The following is a 22,694-nucleotide window of genomic DNA, read 5'->3' as shown; positions in this document are numbered from 1 at the left end:
GAATCCCCGTGAAGGGGTGAGCTCCCATTGCTCGGTCCCTGCTCCTGCCAACCTAGCAGTTCAAAAGCACGTCAAAGTGCAAGTAGATAAGTAGGTACTGCTCTGGTGGGAAGGTAAACGGTGTTTCCATGCGCTGCTCTGGTTTGCCAGAAGCGGCTTAGTCCTGCTGGCCACATGACCGGGGAGCTGTACGCCGGCTCCCTCGGTCCGTAAAGTGAGATGAGCGCCGCAACCCCAGAGTCGGCCACGACTGGACCTAATGGTCAGGGGTCCCTTTACCTTTACCTTTAATGCAAGGGTACGCCAGGGTTGGGTGAAGTCTACAAATCACTGGGTACAAATGAGGCTCCCGCATCTCTGCCAGGAGAAATTTCACAGGGTTCCCTGATGGATGAACTTTGGGACATGTTGCTTGTATGCGGAGCTGTCGCCTCTGAATTAAACGCCACTTATTTATAGCTCTGCCCCAGGAAGAAAATCTCAAGGAAGAGGCCACGGCCGGCTGGGGCGTCCAAGAACCTTGACTAGACACAATAAACCCAAACTTAATTTATTAATTACTCCGCAAGCAAAAACAGAACATTACCAGTGGCAGGTGAAGGAAACACCCTGAGGGCCAGACTACGTCTCCGTGAGCCCCTTGGCAGGCCAAAGATAAACATGGCAGGCGGTTGGAAAACAGGAATGATGCAGGGGGAACCGGGAAGAGTGTAAATGACACCTCAGCGTTGGTGCGCAAAGGAGCCAGCCGGGTGTCACTCATTTGGGTCCTGGAACTAGGGCCATGCCATGACCTGAGGCTTTGACGGACTGTCTCGCCAGAGTGGTGCATGCTCTGGTTATCTCCTGCTTGGACTACTGCAGTGCGCTCTACGTGGGGCTACCTTTGAAGGTGACCCGGAAACTACAACTAATCCAGAATGCGGCAGCTAGACTGGTGACTGGGAGCGGCCGCAGAGACCATGTAACACCGGTCTTGAAAGACCTACACTGGCTCCCAGTACGTTTCCGAGCACAATTCAAAGTGTTGGTGCTGACCTTTAAAGCCCTAAACAGCCTCGGCCCAGTATACCTGAAGGAGCATCTCCACCCCCCATCGTTCATCCTGGACACTGAGGTCCAGCTCCGAGGGCCTTCTGGCGGTTCCCTTGCTGCGAGAAGCCAAGTTTCAGGGAACCAGGCAGAGGGCCTTCTCGGTGGTGGCACCCACCCTGTGGAATGCCCTCCCACAAGATGTCAAAGAGGAAAATAACTATCAAAGTTTTAGAAGACATCTGAAGGCAGCCCTGTTTAGGGAAGCTTTTAATGTTTAATAGGTCATTGTATTTTAGTGTTTTGTTGGAAGCCGCCCAGAGTGGCTGGGGAAACCCAGTCAGATGGATGGGGTATAAATAATAAATTATTATTATTATTATTATTATTATTATTATTATTATTATTATTATTATTGGGCTGCATCAATCTAGCACGCTCATTCCACCTGGCAGATGGTGGAACAAGCTGGAGAATCAGCGAGACAGAAGTTTAGCGTTTGCCCTGATGACCCAGGTTACTACATAAAGGGATGGTTTGGTTTGTTTTGTTGTTTGTTTTGAACATGCAAAGCTGTATCAAGTCCTTGGGACTCTGACATGAGAACACAGGAAGAGCCTGGAAGCAGCAAGAAATACCGACTGTGGAAGAATGGAGAATGAAGCTGTTGGACTATGCGGAGCTGGATAAATTGACAGGAAAGATTAGATACTTAAGAGACCAAAAGTTCATCGAGGACTGGGGGAAATTTGTGGAATATCTGGAACATATAAGTGAAGGACAGATAACGCTAATGGGATTTAAAGAAGCACTGTGAAAGACTAATAAATATTGTCTAAAGGGAATAGAAAGAAAGATATAAATAATGTCAATACAAAATTAAGAAATGCGTAACTTAAATTATAATTTACGGATGATTTACGGATAAGCTGGAGGAAGTCCTAAAAAGGAATATGTTATGAAATTTTGATGTGAAATTAATATGTTTTTTGTTTGTTTTTTCATTTGATGTAAATTAATAAAAATTTATTAAAAAAAAAAAAGAGAACACAGGAAGAGCCTTGCTGGATCAGGCCCACGACCCAATATGTAGGAGTGCAGAGGCGGTGTGGGCAGCGGGAGGAGGCAGGCTCTGTCAGGAGCTCAGCCTACACTTGAGTAAGACCCTGGCAGAGACACATACCCGACTGGCATGTTCCCTCCCTGCTGGTCGATTGTTCGGGAGCTTCATAAGCTTTCTTCAGTCATCACAATGACCGATGCCAACAGAAACCGGCACACTTAGGGATCCGCACAGTTTGCACATCTTGTGTGACAGACCTCAGCAACTCAGCATTTTGCTCCCTCTCTCTCTAGCATCAGACAGCAAAGAGAAAAAGGACAAAGGACAATAGTCCCACTTCACGGAACACAGTAACACAAACATTGTGTCTCCGTCACTTCCCACTCTGTGGAGTCAAAACACATACCGTCATGTGATAGACAACAATCCCATGACTGCAAACGTGGAGCAGGAATTCTAACAGGCTCCGTGCAAAGCGGTGGAGAAGCAGGGGAAGGAGGGAGGGGCGCTGGGGGCAGCAGTTGCAGCGTGTAGCATCGAGTGCGGGGATCTTTTGAGGTAGAATGGACGGGGGGGAGCGGTGGTAGAGTCATGTTTATTATGCACAGAGCTTGGGGTGCAAGCACACCCCACACAGCCGAGAAGGTGGTGTGTTGCGGAGCCGGCGGAGAGAGCTCTGGACTGCGGGAAAACATCCGGAGCATTCCCGCCTCCGACGGGCACCGGAGGCGCGCAGGCACTAAGGCCCTGCTCTGCCTCGCTTACCTCCCGCTCTCCCCTCCCCGGACTCTCCGCCTGGCGCCCTCCATGGCATGGCGCCCTGGCTCGCCGCGCCACTACGCCCAATGGTAAAGACGTCCCTGTTTGTGTGTATTTTTAGAGGACAAAGAGGCGCCCACAGACAGCGGGGTCGATACCACCAGATGCCAAGTCTCGGTCTACATGTTTGTTCCGTCCTCCGCCTCGGAGAACCCCAAAGAGAACTTGAGGAAGATTGCGATCGAGCGGGAATCCTCGGAAGATGTCGAGATCTACATCTGGAAGCTCGTGAAAGGTGAGGAACTCTTTTGAACCTGCAGCGCTCTCGCTTTTGTGCGTCTGGGTTTTGGCCTTGCTTTTAATGAGTATTATTAGTTCAATCTATTTATTTGGAGGACTTATATACAGTCTTTACCAAAGCGTTCTCTCTTTTTTTAATAATTATTATTATTAATTTTCCATTTAAACCTATATATTCACATCATTATTATCCACTTTACCTCCCTGCCTCTTTACAGCCTATCAACTTCCTTCCCTCCCACCTCTTGGCTTTCAAAAGTAACCTTTATATTACAGCATTTTATATGTTTTCTGATTCTAATATAACTCATTACAAAATATCTCAAAATTTAAATAAATATAGAAAGGTAAAAAAAATTCTCATTACAAGACTTCGGATAACCCTGCTAGTGTTGTTAATTGCTTACAATGATCTTTCAAGTATCATATAAATTTACTCCAGTCCTTTTGGAATACTTGATCCAACTGGTTTTGGATTTTTCCTGTCAGCTCCGCAAGTTCTGCAAATTCCATCATTTTCATCTGCCACTATTCTTTTGTTGGTACTTCTTCTTGTTTCCATTTTTTAGGCTAGAAGGGTTGTTGCCACCGTTGTTGTATACATGAACAGTCTTGGTCCCAGAACAATAGGATTCAGAATGCAGCAGTCTGGTTGGTCCTAGAACAATAGGATTAAAAATGCAGCAGTCTGATTGGTCCTAGAACAATAGGATTAAAAATGCAGCAGTCTGATTGGTCCCAGAACAATAGGATTCAGAATGCAGCAGTCTGGTTGGTCCCAGAACAATAGGATTCAGAATGCAGCAGTCTGGTTGGTCCTAGAACAATAGGATTCAGAATGCAGCAGTCTGATTGGTCCACAGGAGCCACCCAATCCAGCTCCAGGTGGAAGTGAATCCGCAACCTGATTGGCCTACAGGTGAATCCCGGAATTAGCCAATCACGTGGGGCCCATTGTGTAAATAATGTATATCAAGCAGACATTCTGGGGGAACTTCCATTTCTCCTCACCACTATGAGCTGAATAAAGAGCAGGAAATCCACTTTCGACTCCGAGTATATTTCACAACTTGAGAGTCCAAACTCATAGCTACTTGGAAGGAGGGGGTAATAAATACATCCAGAGTAACAAATGATTTCTGGACCGAGAGAGCAGGTCACCCAGTTCCTTGTCATGTTTGACCAGTGATATCGCTTACAACCTGTCAGCGGTGGAGGCGCTATGTTTGGGGGGTTTGCCAGTTTTATACGGCGTTCATTGGGTGGTCCCTAGGCTGGAGAGGAGCCACCCGAAAGAAGTGATATGGAAGGAAAGATTCTGGGCAGCAGAACAAGCCGAACTGAATTTCAGGTTTTCCCAATGAGTTGGCCTCCCAAAAAAATTACACACAGAAGGTTGGCATGTGAGAGACTGTCCCAAAGTCGCTCGGCGAACTTCAAGGCCGAGCCAGGATTTGAACCCAGGACTCCGCAATCCTGGCACTCTAACCGCTAGACCACACAGCCCTCTGGGCTTGATAGGAGGCTGGTGGATCACGCTTCCCTCTCCGCCTGCCACACTGCAGTGTAGTGGTTGGGCTAGAAAGTGGGTTAGGAAGAGTGGGTGGTTTGGGGGCTCCCCTAATTTTCGCTGAAAGTTCTCTGTGGAAAAAATTTCAAGTTCTCAGGTTAATTTAGGTTACATCTGCCTTCGTGCAGAGTTGTGATCCCAAAGCCCCTCCACCAATAAATTATTATTGAAATAAAAAAAATTAAGGTCATATATATTTATATAATGTTCATAAATGCACCAACCAAGCACATACATCGATATATAAACTACATGTCTGAAATAATAATAATAATAATAATAATAATAATAATAATAATAATTTATTATTTATACCCCGCCCATCTGGCTGAGTTTCCCCAGCCACTCTGGGCGGCTCCCAATCAGTGTTAAAAACAGTACAGCGTTACATATTAAAAACTTCCCTGAACAGGGCTGCCTTAAGATGTCTTCTGAATGACAGGTAATTATTTATCTCTTTGACATCTGATGGGAGGGCATTCCACAGGGCGGGCGCCACCACCGAGAAGGCCCTCTGTCTGGTTCCCTGTAGCCTCACTTCTCGCAATGAGGGAACCGCCAGAAGGCCCTCGGCGCTGGATCTCAGTGTCCCCACAGAAAGTCCTGAAACCATTTTGTCCTTCCCAAATTGACCTCAAATATTTCTCTGCAAGGTCGAAGGAAAATGGAAATGCCTCCCCATTGTCTCCTCCTTCACAAATCCTGTCTTAAAGGTATGTCTGTGTATGAATAGGGTGAGCCTGTGACCTGGCTCAGGAACTAAGTTTTTGTCCTTACAAAAGACTGGCCAGGCTCCCCAGGGTATCCAATCAAGTGAGCATTAACAGGTAACCTGCCAGACAGGAGATAAACAACACACTCAGATTTCTGTTGTAGGTATAATGTATCTGGAGGTGGTCTTGAGCTAGACCTCTTCTGTGATGTGTGTATGATGGTTCTGGGGGTGGTCTTGGACTCCAGGGCGGGCAATTTTAAATGTCTATATAAGGGCAGGCACACCTTTGTTCTGGGTCTTCCTCGTTTCCTGCGTGTGAGGGGAGCACCCTGTTGCAACAATTCAGTAAAGATCAGGCTTAAGAGCTGCTTTGCTTCTCAATATTCTCTGCTTGGCCTCTGTTATTCCGATGGAGAACCTGCAAAGGACTCTATAAGGGCTCTTGTGTTCCCCATAAGGGAATAAGGGCAGATTTGCGTTTATTACATTATTATTATCATTATCATCATCAACTCTGGATCCATCCTGAGTCTGAGGGCACATTTCACAGAATCGTAGAATTGGAAGGGCCCTCAAGGCGTCATCTAGTCCAACCCTCCGCAATGGAGGTTGCCTCTGTGTGGATGGGGGTCCAGGAGGGGTCTCTCAGAGCAGGCCCCACACCCCCAAACCTTTTTTTCTGAGTGCCCCAGATGTTTCTCAGTAGGTAATTAATTTTGGGGAGATCAAATGGGAGTAACCGGGTAGGATATTTACACGAGGAAATAAACTAATTGAAGATGATTTTATCTAGAGTTGCGGGGGGGGGGGTGTTCAGGAGGTGATAATTGAAGGGGAACTGAGTTTATTTGGAGCAGGATCTGTGGTGAAGTTAATTGGAAGGACTTGACCTAAAGTAATCTGGGGTGGAGCCCCAATTAATAGGAGACTATCTGGCAAAGGGCTAGATGTAAATATCAGTTGGCATGCCTTCTGTGGCATTCAAATTATGGATCTGCATTGTGTATGTAGGAATTAGCATATGCAAATTCCATGCAAAGTTGTGCCCCGAGGCTGGAGCCCCAGATCTTTTATGTGCCTAGCAAATTGCCCCTGCTTTAAGTCTCTTGGCAGGATTCGACTCCGTGACTCAATGTGGGCGCCCACCCTCTCTCTCTCTCTCTCTCTCTCTCTCTCTCTCTCTCTCTTTCTCTCTCTCAGAAAAAAAGGCACCTCAGTCCGTTTCCCTCTCCGCTTTAAACAATTGACTCAATGGCAGCGGCACAGAAAGGCGCATAAATCTGCAGACAAATATTTTTATATTTCCTGTTTGAGCCACGTTTCAAAACGTCGGGGGATTAGCAGAAACCCAAAACCCAGTTGCTGTGTCTGCCAGGACGGATGAAATATGTACCACGTTTGGCCGGAGCTGTGGAAAAAAAGGGCAGGGCAGAGAGGAGGAGGTTTCTCTTAGATAGGAGAAGGGATGAACGGGCAAAATAAAATAAATGTCCTTTTTATGCTCCGTGTTACGGCACAAGCCGGAGCTCCAGGTGGTTCGATAATAGAGCCAAAGAGTCATAGGATTGTAGAGTTGGAAGGGCCCTCCAGCGGTCATCTAGTCCAGCCCCCTGCAATGCAGGGATCTCAGCTGAAGCATTCATGACTGATGGCCACCCAACCTCTGTTTAAAAACCCCCAAGGAAATACCATATTTTTCGCTCTATAGGACGCACCGGATGATAGGACGCACCCAGTTTGGGGGACAGGAGAACAAGAAAAAAAATATTTTGAATCCCAGAAGCCATAACAGCAAGATACCGTGGGACTTCTGGGATACCGTCTGGCTGTTCTGGCTTCTGGGATAACCGCGCCAAGCCTCTTCAGGGCAGCGGGATGAAGGCTCCCCCTGCCCAGAAGAGGCTGCGCACAGCTAAGGCAGAGGCCAGGGCAGACGCATGGCTGAAGGGTCGCTGCGCAGTTCAAGCGAAGCTGGAGAAGGACAGGCTTCGCAGGACAGGCGCGTGGCTGCGAAGCTGGAGGAGGAACAGAAGGAGACCCTTCTGCTCCTCCTCCGGCTTCTAGACAGGCGCGTGGCTGAAGGGGTGCTGCGCAGTTCTCCCTCTCTGAGCAACACCTCTCCTGCGAAGGAGAGGCACTGCGCAGAGAGGGAGAACTGCGCAGCGCCCCTTCAAGCGAAGCTGGAGAAGAAACAGAAGGAGACCCTTCTGTTCCTCCTCCGGGTTCTCAGGACAGGCGCCTCGCTGGGAATCTGGAGGAGGAAAAGAAGGAGGAAAAAAGTGTGTCCTACGGAGCGAAAAATACGGTAGTTTGAGCCTGTTCTTAGGTTCCCTTCCAGCGACATACCTGAGGCCGGGGAGGTGTCCATGCACGTGACAGAATGAGGTGGTCGAATCCTGGCAAGGCAGCATGGCCTGTGCCACTTCAGTCTGCATAAGAACATGAGAAGAGGCTGCAGGATCAGGCCAGTGGTCCATCTAGTCCAGCATGTGGTTCTCACAGTGGCCAACCAAAGGCCCATTGCGGTGTTAAGCTGTGGGCCAGACCAGGGGCGAACGAAGGCGTCGTGACACGCGGGCAGGGCATTGCTACATAGGGCGCATGTGCGGTGTCACTACGTATGACACATGTGCTGTATGTAGCGACGCCGCACATGCGCTGTCCATAGTGGTTTGCCAGCAGCAGGTTTTATAACATATAACTTTTTTACATTCCCCTTTTAAACTCACAGCGGTTAGCTTGTTGCAAGCTTGTTTAAGCTTCTCAATATTAGATTCCTGTAAGGTAAAGGTAAAGGGACTCCTGACCGTTAGGTCCAGTCGCGGACGACTCTGGGGTTGCGGCGCTCATCTCGCTTTATTGGCTGAGGGAGCCGACGTACAGCTTCTGGGTCATGTGGCCAGCATGACTAAGCCACTTCTGGCGAACCACAGTAGCACACGGAAACACCGTTTCCCTTCCCACCGGAGCGGTACCTATTTATCTACTTGCACTTTGACGTGCTTTCAAACTGCTAGGTTGGCAGGAGCAGGGACCGAGCAATGGGAGCTCACCCCGTCACGGGGATTCGAACCGCCGACATTCTGATTGGCAAGCCCTAGGCTCTGTGGTTTAACCCACAGCGCCACCTGCATCCCTTTAGATTCCTGGTAATTTCCCTTATATCCCTCTTAAAAGAATAGACACGACACAATCTTGTGTAAAGTATACAGTGGTACCTTGGGTTAAGTACTTAATTCGTTCCGGAGGTCCGTTCTTAACCTGAAACTGTTCTTAACCTCAAGCACCACTTTAGCTAATGGGGCCTCCTGCTGCCGCCGCGCCACCAGAGCACAATTTCTGTTCTCATCCTGAAGCAAAGTTCTTAACCTGAAGCATTATTTCTGGGTTAGCAGAGTCTGTAACCTGAAGTGTATGTAACCTGAAGCATATGTAACCTGAGGTACCATTGTATATAAAAGAAGTTTACTCACACATTCAGTTCACAGATGGATCCCTGAAGGCAGACTTAGTTACAAAGTATATACATCTGGAATCTATCCCATATGGAGATAGTCCCTTTGTCCTCTGTTGGCTGGAAGCATCTCTAGCTAAAAAGCTGTTGTTCCAACGATGGAGGAAGTCAAAGAGAATGCAGTGTGCCTTGTCCTTTTGTGTTACCTGGTCAGGTAAGGTCACGCCCACCTCTAGTCACATGTAAGAGGAAGTAAGTCCCAGCCCAGGAGGAAACAGGAAGTTCCGACTGGCTGGACCAAACATCCCCTTGCATGTCCACTCTAGGAAAACAAGGGATGTTGTACTTGACTGCTATCTATGTATCACATCCCACATAATTTTCTAAACTATGCATCTGTGTCTGGTTCTTGGTTTTTTTTTTTTTTTTGTAGGAATCTTTCATTTGATCCAGATCAAGAAGGTCAAGAAACAAGAGTTCCGGCAAGAAGTGCAGAACTTCCGGCTAGTTTCCAGGACAAACGAAGGTATGGTTGACCCGAGCAGAGCTTTCGAAGGTGGCTTGGCGGTTCAGATCGGGTCCGTTTGGGGCTTTGCCAACACAGAATCCCAGAGAGGTGGTGGTTTGGTAAAAATGTTGTTAACTCCAGCGGGAGGAACAACCGAACTTACAAAAATGTATTTAATTCCCCCTCCCCTCTCCGTTGAAGCATAAAGTAAAGGGTAAAGGGACCCCTGATCATTAGGTCCAGTCGTGGCCGACTCTGGGGTTGCGGCGCTCATCTTGCTTTACTGGCCAAGGGAGCCGGCATATAGCCACAGGTCATGTGGCCAGAATGACTAAGCCACTTCTGGCGAACCAGAGCAGCGCACGGAAACGCCGTTAACCTTCCCGCCGGAGCAGTACCTATTTATCTACTTGCACTTTTGACGTGCTTTTGAACTGCTAGGTTGGCAGGAGCAGGGACTGAGCAACGGGAGCTCACCCCGTCGCGGGGATTCGAACCACCAACCTTCTGATCGGCAAGTCCTAGGCTCAGTGGTTTAACCCACAGCGCCACCCACGTCCCTTCCATTGAAGCATAGCTGTCAACTTTTCCCTTTTCTTGCGAGGAATCCTGTTCGGAATAAGGGAATTTCCTTTAAAAAAAGGGAAACGTTGACAGCTATGCGTTGAAGCAGGAAAGATGAGGTAGGATTGCAAGACCAGTGGGGTTGGGGGGGATGCAATAAAATTCAAAGACAAGCTACCTTGAAACGTTTGGCTTTCTTAGCTGTTGAGGTTAATGCACACCCCCCCAGACACTTTACTTTCTGGTACAGCTAACAACATCGAATGGGGGCTTCTTGTAAAACTAAGCATGCCATGCGAGGCAAAGCCCTCTTGGGAGTCTACCACTGAGATTCTAGGTTGGGGGGTGTGTGCCTTGCGTGTTTGAATGCTCCCCAGTGGAAAATAACTCCTGGCTTGCAGAACACTAACACACCAGAGAAATTTTGGAGTCTTTTGGTTAGGGGGGTGGGGGAGAAGATGCTTGGGAATGATATGATAGGGCACCCTGGCACCCTAATAATAATAAAAAATTAAAATCATAATAAATAATAATAATTTATTATTTATACCCCGCCCATCTGGCTGGGTTTCCCCAGCCACTATGGGGGGCTCCCAACAGAATATTAAAAACACGATAAAACATCAAACATTAAAAACTTCCCTGAACAGGGCTGCCTTTAGATGTCTTCTAAAAGTTTGGTAGTTATTTTTCTCTTTGACATCTGGTGGGAGGGCGTTCCACAGGGCGGGCGCCACTACCGAGAAGGCCCTCTGCTTGGTTCCCTGTAACCTGGCTTCTCGCAGGGAAGGAACTGCCAGAAGGCCCTCGGCGCTGGACCTCAGTGTCCGGGCTGAACAATGGGGGTGGAGACGCTCCTTCTGGTCTACTGGACTGAGGCCGTTTAGGGCTTCAAAGGTCAGCACCAACACTTTGAATTGTGCTCGGAAACGTACTGGGAGCCGATGTAGGTCTTTCAAGACCAGTGTTACGTGGTCTTGGCGACCGCTCCCAGTCCCCAGTCTAGCTGCCGCATTCTCTGTTCCCCAACAAACACTTCCCCAACCTGACAAGCACCGGAAAGCAACGGAACGTGGGTGAGCTTCAAACCAGCCGCCCTTGCAGACTTTACCCGGTGTGAACACATCGCCTTAAGATAAATAGATAAAACTTTATCTGCATTAGCCAATGGCCATAGCAACAGTAGAACATTACAGTATACGCAGAAAAGGAGATTGGATATAAGAGCACAATTTAAAGTCCTGAATCAGCCGTCAGTTAGCGGCCCTTATTCTGACTGCCCCTGCTATGAACCTAGCAACCTTTGCTGTTATCTGATAGAAGAAAGGCCATCGTGGCAGTGGTTGAGCGCCCTGGGATGGTTAGTACGAGTGGGGTGATGATCTTGTTTGTCAGGTCTTTGTAGAGAGTGCAAGACAGGAGGACATGTGCCGCTATTTTCAGTGCTACCGTCTCCACAGGGGCAAAGGCGTTTCTCAGGCGGGATCTTTTGGAATCGACCCTCGAGTACCGCAGATGGCAAAACATCCAGTCTTGCAAGTGCAAAAGCACGTCTGTATTTTGGGATAAGAAGTTTGTGCCGATATGGGGCCAGAGAATCAAAATGGAGAGGTGGAAAATGAACATACCAAGGGCAGAATTTCCTTATAGTGGCCAGGTTGTTCCGAAGCTCAATATCTTTTAGACGTTGACCAATTAGACTGTTTGCTTTAGTAGGGCCCATAGTGACTAGGTGTTGTGGGCACAGGCCACAAGAGTGAAGTTTTTGATAGACGGTTTTAAGCCAGGCACTTTCATGGGAGTCATGAAGTAAACCGGGGGGGATTTGAGTTTAGCTGGAACCAGAAGTTAAGAGTTCTTTGCCAAGTCCATACATTGGTACCTTGGGTTACATACGCTTCAGGTTACATACGCCTCAGGTTACAGACTCCACTAACCCAGAAATAGTACCTTGGGTTAAGAACTTTGCTTCAGGATGAGAACAGAAATCGTGCTCCGGCAGTGCGGCAGCAGCAGGAGGCCCCATTAGCTAAAGTGGTGCTTCAGGTTAAGAACGGACTTCCAGATCGAATTAAGTACTTAACCTGAGGTACCACTGTACTTCTACTAAAGGGAGACTTGCCTCAAGTCTCAATGCACATCGCCTTAAGCTCGCAATTTGTTCTGTTCTGTGCCCTGTTAGTCACTGGACTGCTGGGAGTCTTTCTTCCGTCTCTGCACTTTACGGGACATCAGAAGCTGCCAGAGACACCCGCTCGCATTTCGTTGAGGGCGGACCGAGGGTTACGAAACCCCCACCCACGCTGAATCGCGTCCCTTCCCGAGTCTGTAGAGCTGCTTGGTGTCTAATAATATGCAATCCATCTGGCATTCTGGGAAGCGGAAGATGTGTCAGACGAATCCATTCCCCCTCCCCATATTAAAAATAATCCCCCATATTAAAAATAGCTCCTGGAGCATTCCTGGAAGATATGTAAGTGTTGTTACCAGAAACTGAAAGAACAGGCTTTGCTTTCCTGTAGGAATCATTTGTTAAGATTGCTTAAAAGGCCAGCAGACAGATACCTCTCTAAGGTTAGCGATTGTGTCATGGCTGTTCCGGAACATGAAAGACGCAGAACGTCATTAAACTCTGGGACTCGCTCCTGCGCATAGCTGTCAACGTTTTCCCTTTTTTTAAGGGAAATTCCCTCATTCCAAATAGGATTCCTCGCAAGAAAAGGGAAAAGTTGATAGCTATGCTCCTGCCGGAGGCAGCGATTTCCACCAAACTTTAAAAGAGAATTGGGTAAATTTGTGGAGAACAGGACCATCGATGGCTTCTAGCTATGATGTGGCTGTGCTCTGCCACCATAGCTGGGAGACAGAAACGCTCCTGAATACCCCTTGTTGAAAACTACAGGAGGGGAGAGGGCTTTTGTGTGAGAATTTTCTGCTGTGGTCTAAACCACTGAGCCTCTTGGGCTTGCTGATCAGAAGGTAGGCGGTTCGAATCTCCATGACGGAGTGAGCTCCTGTTGTTCTGTCCCAGCTCCTGCCAACCTAGCAGTTTGAAACCACGCCAGTGCAAGTAGATAAATAGGTACAGCTCCAGCGGGAAGGTAAACAGCATTTCTATGCACTCTGGTTTCCATCTCAGTGTCCTGTTGCACCAGAAGTGGTTTAGTCCTGCTGGCCACATGACCTGGAAAGCTGTCTGTGGACAAACACCGGCTCCCTCGGCCTGAAAGCGAAATGAGTGTTGCAACCCCATAGTTGCCTTTGACTGGACTTAACCATCCAGGGGTATTTTACCTTTTTACGTTTGGGGCATCTGATTGGCCACTGTCAGAACCATAGGTGCCAACTCTTAAGGGGCCCAGGTCCCTCCGCCGCCCCCCCAATAAAATATTTGCAGTGGGGGGTCAACAATCAGTTGCAGAGGAGGCTGATCACAGTTTGTCAAGGCTTCAGTGACTGATAGGGAATTCCCAGACATGTCCTCTTTTGAGGGGGTGGGTCCTATATTCTCATCCGGAGAGAATTTTACATTTTAAAGCAAATGTCCTGGATTTTGAGTTTTTTAACTTTTGCATGCGCCATCAACCCCCCCCCCCCAAATCTTCTGGTCAAGTTGGTGCCTCCGGTGAGGACAAGTTGCTGGACCAGAAAGACTATTTAGTCTTCTCACCTTCTTAATGTCTGCCACAAATCTGTTTTAAACCCACAGATGTCCATGACCTTTCCATATCTTGCAGCAAGTTTCCATTTAATGTTTGCATCATCATCATCATCATCATCATCATCATCATCATAATTTATTATTTATACCCTGCCCATCTTCTGGGTTTACCCAGTCACTCTGGGTGGCTCCCAACAGAATATTAAAAACACAGTAAAAGATCAAACGTTAGAAACTTCCCTAAACAAGGCTGCCTTCAGATGTCTTCTAAAAGTCAGGTAGTTGTTTATTTCCTTGGCATCTGATGGAAGGGCGTTCCACAGGGAGGGTGCCACCACCGAGAAGGCCCTCTGCCTGCTTCCCTGTAACCTCACTTCTCGCAGGGAGGGAACCACCAGAAGGCCCTTCGGAGCTGGACCTCAGTGTCTTTGGTCAGCTCGAATCTAGAGGCAGGCTTGGAGAGGCCCTTGGCTGAAACCTTGGAAACCCACTGCCAGCCTGGTCCAGCCTTTGGCAACCTAGTGCCCTCCAGCTGTTTGGCACTATGGCTGCCCTGCCAAGTGCCAGGGCTGGATCTACTATGAAACTCATGAAGCTGCAGCTTCTGGGCCACTAATCCTGGAGCGGCCCCAGAAGCAACTTGAGTACACATTGCTTTAAAAAATTGGCGCATGTAGACCCAATTTGAGTCATGCAACTCAAATGAGTTATTTTTGTTGTTGTGAAGATTTCAACAATCTCAGAGTCTGAGAGCCAGCAGCAAAGTTCTTCTAAAGGGGGTTGCGATCTGTTCTGGAACAACTCCATTGAAGATTATATTGATGGGACCCAACGTTGCGAAGGGGGCCCCATGACAATTGAAGCTTCATGGCCCTCAAAATTTAGGTCCACCACAGCCAGATGCAATTGACAACGCTGGCTGGGAACGATGGGAGTTGTAGTCAAGGCATCTGGCATTTCGCCAGGCTGCCAATACCAAGCTAGGCGGACTCAATGTTTTAACCTAGCCAAAGTCATCTCCCTGCGTTCCTTATAGAGGGCGTGTGGTTTGCGAAGGAATAGATTCATTTCGCAAAAGGCGGTTCATCTGCAGAAGGAGATTCCCATTTGCAAAAGGTCACGCTGCAATAAATTAGTATTTAAAGTACCAGAGGATCCTTTCTCTTTGCTAGCATTTTTTTTTGAGGATGGGGAATGGGGGAGAGATAATATTCTATAAATAGTTTATTGCCCTTATAGGGTATACGTTTCATGGGAATAGTGAGTAATGAATATCCTTCTATCTTCTCTCAGCTTACTGGAACACGTTCCTGGTGCAAGGCCCAGAAGCGAAGATCTCCGAAAGTCCGGACAGAGAAATCAAGAACTTGTAAAAGAATTGGGGGTGGGGGGTGGAGTCTATTGATATTAATATATATGGGGGAAAGTTGCATTATTGAGTAAACTATCGCCGCAGAAGCAGGAAAGACAATCTGCAACCAGCTTTGTGAAAATGCCAGCAAATTAACCCCTGGGAATGAGGACGACCAATATGGCTGCTTGACTTCAACGCTCTAGGTGCTGCCGATGCAACCAGCCTTTCCAAATGCTGCAAGAGTGAATGGGTGGCTCTTTCGCCTGCTTCCTGCGAAGGGTAGTGGGGGGGGGGAAGAACCAAGAAAGATGCTTTAACCTTTTAGGGGAAGGGGAGACTGAGAGGTTGCCACTTCCTATAGAGCACGTAGGAAACCGTCACAATAGAGCTTTGATTCTGCTGTTTCACCGATTGTTCTGGGATAGCAAAGGGCAAATAGGAAGAGGGTTTCCGTTGCAGAAACGGAATATTTTTCATTTGCCTCCCAGCCGTTCTGTCGGAGTCTCTGTGTCGCTCGAGGTTTTGGGTGCAACCAAGAATTGATGAAACTCCAGACTCGCAAGTTTTGTCATCCGATGCCGGAATTTGAAATCTGAATTCAGGAACTGGAACAGGTTTTCCACAATTCAAACGCTCTCCCCTGGATACTTTGACAAACTACGCCTTAAAAAGCCCACTCTCCTTCTGCTTCTCCTTTGAATTTTGAATGTAAACCTTATGTCAAGGGCTTTTTGTTTTGTTTGGGTGTCTGGCGCAGAGGTTGGGCAAAATTTCCCCGCCTTGGCATTCCGCAAACTCATCCCCATTCTCCCGCTACCTTACCCTATGAAAAGCGTTCTTCAGAAAAGCAGTTTGCACAACCCACCAAGGACGATAATAACACAACAAAATTCAAAACAGTAGCAATTGCACATTTATTCCAAAGTCAATTGAAACGATTTAGTTTATTATTTTTATTTATTAAATGTTTATACCACCCTTCATACATAGATCTCAGGGTGGTTCACAGCATAAAAACACAAGATAAAAATAGCAAATACATAGCAAAGCAAAACAATAACCCCCCTCCTGCCACCGCCACCCCCCCCCCCAAAATCAGCAAAATGGATGAACTTTATTTATATATATATAAATACAGTGGTACCTTGGGTTAAGAACTTAATTCATTCTGGAGGTCCGTTCTTAACCTGAAACTGTTCTTAACCTGAGGTACCACTTTATAGCTAATGGGGCCTCCCGCTGCCACCGTGCGATTTCTGTTCTCATCCTGAAGCAAAGTTCTTAACCTGAGGTACTATTTCTGGGTTAGCGGAGTCTGTAACCTGAAGCGTCTGTAACCTGAGGTACCACTGTATACATTTCACTCATTTTTCAATCAGTTCGACATTTTAAAACCTGACTTGCTTCCCCCTCTTTCTGCGGTCCCTTCAATTTATTTTTAATATCTTCCGCATATCCAAATGAGCAAAATGGATGACCTTGACCCACTGATACCTGTTTTTCAAAGTCTGGTGGTGGCCGTTTACTCCTCCAGAAGCCCCACTCCTTTGCCTCTTAGCGCCCTCTCCATAATCCCAGAGGTGGAGCAAGGTAAGGGCTGGGGGGGGCGGTCTGCGCCAGGTGCCATCTCTGAGGGGGGTAACATCGCCGCGGGCGGTGTACCCCCAGGACGCGTGCCGACGATGGTGCTCCCCCCTGGGATGCACGCCTATGCCACTAGCTCCGCTTCTGCCCGTCCCTATGGGCACCATGCAGCGCGGCTGGTTCCTAGCCCATATGGGTGCCGCGCCACGCACCCCGCCCCACCCCTACGGGCGGTTTGCCCCGCCCCAGGTGCCCGAGAGGTTTCCTCGGCCACTGCGCAATCCCACCCAGCGATACCACCCACTTTGGGAACCGCTGATCTAGAGGGATTTTAAAAGAAACCCTCTAACATTTTACCATAGAACCGTAGAATTTCAGAGCTGGAAGGGAATTCAAGGATCCTCTAGCGAGCGACCAGCGGTTCTCAACCTGTGGGCCCCCAGAAGTTGTTGGACTACAACTCCCATCATCCCTCACTAGCTGAGGGATGATGGGAGTTGTATCCCAACAACATTTGGGGACCCACAGGTTGAGAACCGCTGCAGTCTAGTCCAACCCCTTGCAATGCGGGAATGTTCAGCCGTCCCGTACAGGGATCGAACCTGACACCTTGGCGTTATAGTTACCAGGCTCCAACCAACTCCCTCCTAAAAAGTAAGGGGAAATGTGTGTGCGTCGTATGGAGCAAATGCAGGCTGCGCAGCTATCCCAGAATCCAGAACAGCAAGAGGGATTGCTGCTTTCACTTCGCAGCGATCCCTCTTGCTGTTCTGGCTTCTGAGATTCAGAATATTTTTTTTCTTGTTTTCCTCCTCCAAAAACTAGGTGCGCCTTGTGGTCTGGTGCGTCTTATAGAGCAAAAAATACGGTATTTTAAAAAAATGGCAGAGCTGGTAAATGATGCGTGGAAGAATTGGGACACATCATGTCTGTATTCTGCTTCCACAGTCAGAGGCAACCCAGCTTCTGAATCCCAGCCACCAGGAGGGGAGAGGGCTCCTGTGTTCGGATCCTGTTTGCAGGCTTCTGGCTGGCACTGTGGGAACAGGATGCTTGACTAGAATCATAGAATCATTGAGTTGGAATAGACCACAAGGGCCATCGAGTCCAACCCCCTGCCAAGCAGGAAACACCATCAGAGCACTCCTGACATATGGTTGTCAAGCCTCTGCTTAAAGACCTCCAAAGAAGGAGACTCCACCACACTCCTTGGCAGCAAATTCCACTGTCGAACAGCTCTTACTGTCAGGAAGTTCTTCCTAATGTTTAAGTGGAATCTTCTTTCTTGTAGTTTGGATCCATTGCTCCGTGTCCGCTTCTCTGGAGCAGCAGAAAACAACCTTTCTCCCTCCTCTATATGACATCCTTTTATATATTTGAGCATGGCTATCATATCACCCCTTAACCTCCTCTTCTCCAGGCTCAACATGCCCAGCTCCCTTAGCCGTTCCTCATAAGGCATCGTTTCCAGGCCTTTGACTAGATGGGCCATTGGCTGGCTCCAGCAGGCTCTCATGTTCTCAAAAGTGGTTCAGCCCTTCCCACGTGGAGTTGTTGTTGTTTAGTTGTTTAGTCGTGTCCGACTCTTCGTGACCCCCTGGACCAGAGCACGCCAGGCACTCCTGTCTTCCACTGCCTCCCGCAGTTTGGTCAGACTCATGTTGGTAGCTTCAAGAACACTGTCCAGCCATCTCGCCCTCTGTTGTCCCCTTCTCCTTGTGCCCTCCATCTTTCCCAGCATCAGGGTCTTTTCCAGGGAGTCTTCTCTTCTCATGAGGTGGCCAAAGTACTGGAGCCTCAGCTTCAGGATCTGTCCTTCCAGTGAGCACTCAGGGCTGATTTCCTTCAGAATGGAGAGGTTTGATCTTCTTGCAGTCCATGGGACTCTCAAGAGTCTCCTCCAGCACCAGAATTCAAAAGCATCAATTCTTTGGTGATCAGCCTTCTTTATGGTCCAGCTCTTACTTCCATACATCACTACTGGGAAAACCAGAGCTTTAACTATACGGACCTTTGTTGGTAAGGTGATGTCTCTGCTTTTTAAGATGCTGTCTAGGTTTGTCATTGCTTTTCTCCCAAGAAGCAGGCATCTTTTAATTTCGTGACTGCTAGAAAACCCTTCCAGCTGTCCCCGTGTTTAAAACCAGACTTTCCCCCATCACTCGCCTGTGCCTGGGATGATGGCGGTTTTGGCGCCACGGGTCTCGCGCAGACTGTCTACACTGTGCACTACGGTAGTGGTTTAGTACATGGTTATATCACATTTATAATGTATCTCACACTGTTCTTCGCTGCACTCAGATCAACCGAAAGATTCATCTTCCCAAGAACCAAATGTGGTCCATTTGTCACAAGAGGAGAGCGTGCAAAGGGACTTGCACTCGCCCCTGTATGTTTTTTGGGGGAAAGGGTCACAGTCTGATAAATGTATTTATGCTTGTTTTGATTGGGGGTGTTTGGGGAGAAATCTATTTATTTGGAGATGCGTATCTCTGTCTCATAGATCAGAATAAACTGGTTTCTGAAGCCAAGCATCCTCCTCCTGCTATTTTATATATATAATGTCTTCCTTTTTAAAATAATAATCTTTATTAATTCAAATTACACGATTATAGAAAGAATTTACAATCTCATACTACAAAAAGAAAAATAAAGAAAAAACAAGAAAAAATGAAGAAAAAGCAAATTTACATACATAATTTTTTTTAATCTTCCTAATTAATACTTAATTAAACACTTAAATAAAAAAGACTTCTAACAAAACAAGTCTGCCAATCATTCTCATTATACTCTTTATACTGTGGTTGTATATTAAAGAATATAAAACTGTGGGGGGGGGAATAAAATAAAATATAATGAAGATAGCGGTAAAAACTTAACTATAGAAAATACATTTTGGGGGTTTACAGCAATAATCAAATAATAGATCTTATTCTAATTGCCCCGCTAAAAACCTTGCAGTTTTTGCTGTCACCTGATCATCTTGATCTGCTAAAAGAAAGGACACAGTTGCAATGGTTGAGCAACCCAGCATGGACAATAGTAGAGGGGTAATAACCTCACTCCTCAAATCTTTATAATGGATCCAAGCCAGAAGCACATGAGCCACTGACTCAATACTGCCACCTCCATAAGGGACATAACCGCTTTTCTAGTGGAATTTTTTGAAATTGACCCTCAAGTACGGCCGAAGGCTGTATATTCAATCTTGCGAAAGAGCGTCTGTATTTTGGAATTGTCAAATTTTGCAAATCGGGTGGCAAAGTGTCAAAATGATTAGGTGGGAAAGAATAATAGCATGGGGAAAACTTCCTTATTGCAACCAGATTATTCTGTCGCTCAATATCACATAGGCGCTGTTTAATTATGACACACTTTTTCCCTCCTAAAAAGTAAGGGGAAATGTGTGTGCATCTTATGGAGAGAATGCAGGCGGAAGGCAGGCGGGAAAAACCTGCAAGTGCTGCACACATGCTCCACGCGGCTCGTGAAAGGGAGCGCTGAGCAGAGCCTGGGATGCATACATGCTCTGCTCAGCGCTCCCTTTTAAAAAAAATTTTTTCTTGCATTCCCCCTCTAAAAACTAGGTGCGTCTGATGGTCAGGTGCATCTTACGGAGCGAAAAATACGGTAAATTATTTGCTTTACCTATCCCACAGAGATTGAATCAACGGCAGCTTTCAGATCAATGGAATGAAGGTTAGCAGAGAGGGCGCTGCCTTTAGGGTACATGGCTTTTTTTGGTTCTCAAACACCTTGGTACTCAAACAACTTGGAACCCAAACACTGCAAACCTGGAAGGAGGTGTTTCGGTTTGCGAACTTTTTTCAGAAGCCAAACGAGCTCCGTTCTGAGTGTTACGCTTCCGTTTTGAGTGTTACGTTGAGGTCGGTCTGTTTTTGCTATTTATTTTGTGTTTTTGCAGCTCTTTTTGTTTGGTTTTTGTGACTGAGTGGAACCCAGTTCAGCTACTGATTGATTGATTGTGTGACGGCAGTACATTGTTTATTGCTTCATTTTATAGATCAATGGTCTCGTTGGATAGTAAAATCCATGTTAAATTGCTGTTTTAGGGGTTGTTTTTAAAAGTCTGGAACGGATTAATCCATTTTGCATTAGTTTCTATGGGCCTTGGTTTTGGAATGCTTTGGTTTTGGAACTTAATCTGTTCCGATTTAATTTGAGAACCAAGGTACCACTGTATAAACCAGGGGTCAGCAACCTTTTTCAGCAGGGGGCTGGTCCACTGCCCCTCAGACCATGTGGTGGGCCAGACTATATTTTTGGAGGGAGAAATGAACGAATTCCTATGCCCCGCAAATAACCCAGAGATGCATTTTAAATAAAAGGACACATTCTACTCATGGGAAAACACCAGGCAGGCCCCACAAATAACCCAGAGATGCATTTTAAACAAAAGCACACATTCTGCTCATGTAAAAACAGATTCCCGGATCGTTCGCAGGACGGATTTAGAAGGCGATTGGGCCGCATCCAGCCCACGGGCCTTAGGTTGCCTGCCTCTGCTATAAGCAGCCTGAGCATAAGACGGAGAGGCTCACAGTGTCAGCACTAAAACAGGTTGTGCTTCTCCATTAGTCGCAGTTTTGGGTCCAGCACAGAGCAAGCAGGACTGTGTTTCTCCGGCTCCCATCCTTCCTTAAACTCTGCTCTTACACAACTCTCTTGCTCTTGTTCTGCTACCCAGCAGATAGGTGAGGGGGCTGGAGGAAAAGCCCACCCATTAGCCCACCCTCTCTTAGCTGTAGCTCTCCCAACCTGGCTCATCTTTCTGGGATCTTGATGAGGACACTCAGGTGGCCAGCTGAGGTCATTGACTTCTCACTTGTCAGAGCAGCTCAGTAAAAGAAACCTCTCTTAGATTCCACAACCTCAAGAATTGGGGAGGGATGCAGGGCATCATCCTGACTCCCAAATCCACAACATCAAGTTGCCACCACACCTGTCAAGTATGTCAGGGTACGGTAAAGGTAAAAGACTCCTGGACAGTTAAGTCCAGTCAAAGGCGACTGTGGGGTTGCGGCGCTCATCTCGCTTTCAGGCTGAGGGAGCTGGCGTTTGTCCACAGACAGCTTTCCGGGTCATGTGGCCAGCAGGACTAAACCACTACTGGCTCACAGAGGACCGTGATGGAAATGCTGTTTACCTTCCTGCCACAGCAGTACCTATTTATCTACTTGCACTGGTGTGCTTTCAAACTGCTAGGTTGGCAGGAGCTGGGACAGAACAAGGAGAGCTCACTCTGTTGTGGGGATTTGAGCAGTCGACCTTCCAAACGGCAAGCCCAAGAGGCTGAGTGGTTTAGACCACAGCGCCACCTACTTCCCATCCTTTATAGACCCAGTTATGACTTCAGGGATAGGGACACGGGTGGCACTGTGGGTTAAACCACAGAGCCTAGGGCTTGCCGATCAGAAGGTTCGAATCCCCGTGACGGGGTGAGCTCCCATTGTTCGGTCCCTGCTCCTGCCAACCTAGCAGTTTGAAAGCACGTCAAAGTGCAAGTAGATAAATAGGTGTCACTGTGGCGGGAAAGTAAACGGCGTTTCCGTGTGCTGCTCTGGTTTCGCCAGAAGTGGCTTAGTCACGCTGGCCACATGACCCGGAAGCTGTACGCCAACTCCCTCGGTCAGTAAAGCGAGATGAGCGCCAGAACCCCAGAGTTGTCCGCAACTGGACCTAACGGTCAGGGGTCCCTTCACCTTTACCTTTATGACTTCAGGGATGGAAATCAATGCAGCTGCCCATGGAAATTAATGGAGGAGAAATCCAATATTATAATGCAGCTCGCATCGACAGTCGGCACAGAAACAAAATGGAGTGGGTGGTGGGGAAACCCCCAAACAAGAGAGATTTGGCAAAACAGCCAGATGAGCACTAAGCTTGCCCGGTGGGCAGGAATTACAGACTGCAGTCTGGCTTTTGGCAGGCTGGGATGTGGGATAGCGCCACTTGCAATATCGTCTGGAGGGATGTGGGGGAGATGCGTCGGGAAGATGTAGAAGCCTCTGCCTTTTGCAGACATTGCTTCTCGTGCAACGGTAATAATAATAATAATTATTATTATTATTTAAATATAACCCGCCCATCTGGCTGGGTTTCCCCAGCC

The 22,694-nt window shown here is 47.5% G+C and overlaps 2 protein-coding genes across 2 annotated transcripts in view; one reads left to right on the top strand and one right to left on the bottom strand.

Annotated features, from left to right (window-relative positions):
* The window catches only part of CHRDL2 (chordin like 2), a 45,163-nt gene extending 29,133 nt beyond the window's left edge, over nt 1-16,030 (top strand). The window contains exons 9-11 of the mRNA XM_053385129.1: nt 2,976-3,149; nt 9,327-9,419; nt 14,920-16,030. Of these exons, the coding sequence (XP_053241104.1) occupies nt 2,976-3,149; nt 9,327-9,419; nt 14,920-14,999 (347 nt within the window). The 3' untranslated portion in view covers nt 15,000-16,030. The remainder of the gene's footprint in view (nt 1-2,975; nt 3,150-9,326; nt 9,420-14,919) is intronic.
* POLD3 (DNA polymerase delta 3, accessory subunit) overlaps nt 1-22,694 on the bottom strand; it is a 240,208-nt gene that overhangs the window by 165,114 nt on the left and 52,400 nt on the right. The window lies entirely within an intron of this gene.

This window comes from Podarcis raffonei, chromosome 4 (genome assembly GCF_027172205.1).
Source record: "Podarcis raffonei isolate rPodRaf1 chromosome 4, rPodRaf1.pri, whole genome shotgun sequence".
Classification (NCBI taxonomy): domain Eukaryota; kingdom Metazoa; phylum Chordata; class Lepidosauria; order Squamata; family Lacertidae; genus Podarcis; species Podarcis raffonei.
The sequence above is the reverse complement of the archived record's forward strand: the minus strand, read 5'-3'. Positions and strand labels throughout refer to the sequence as shown.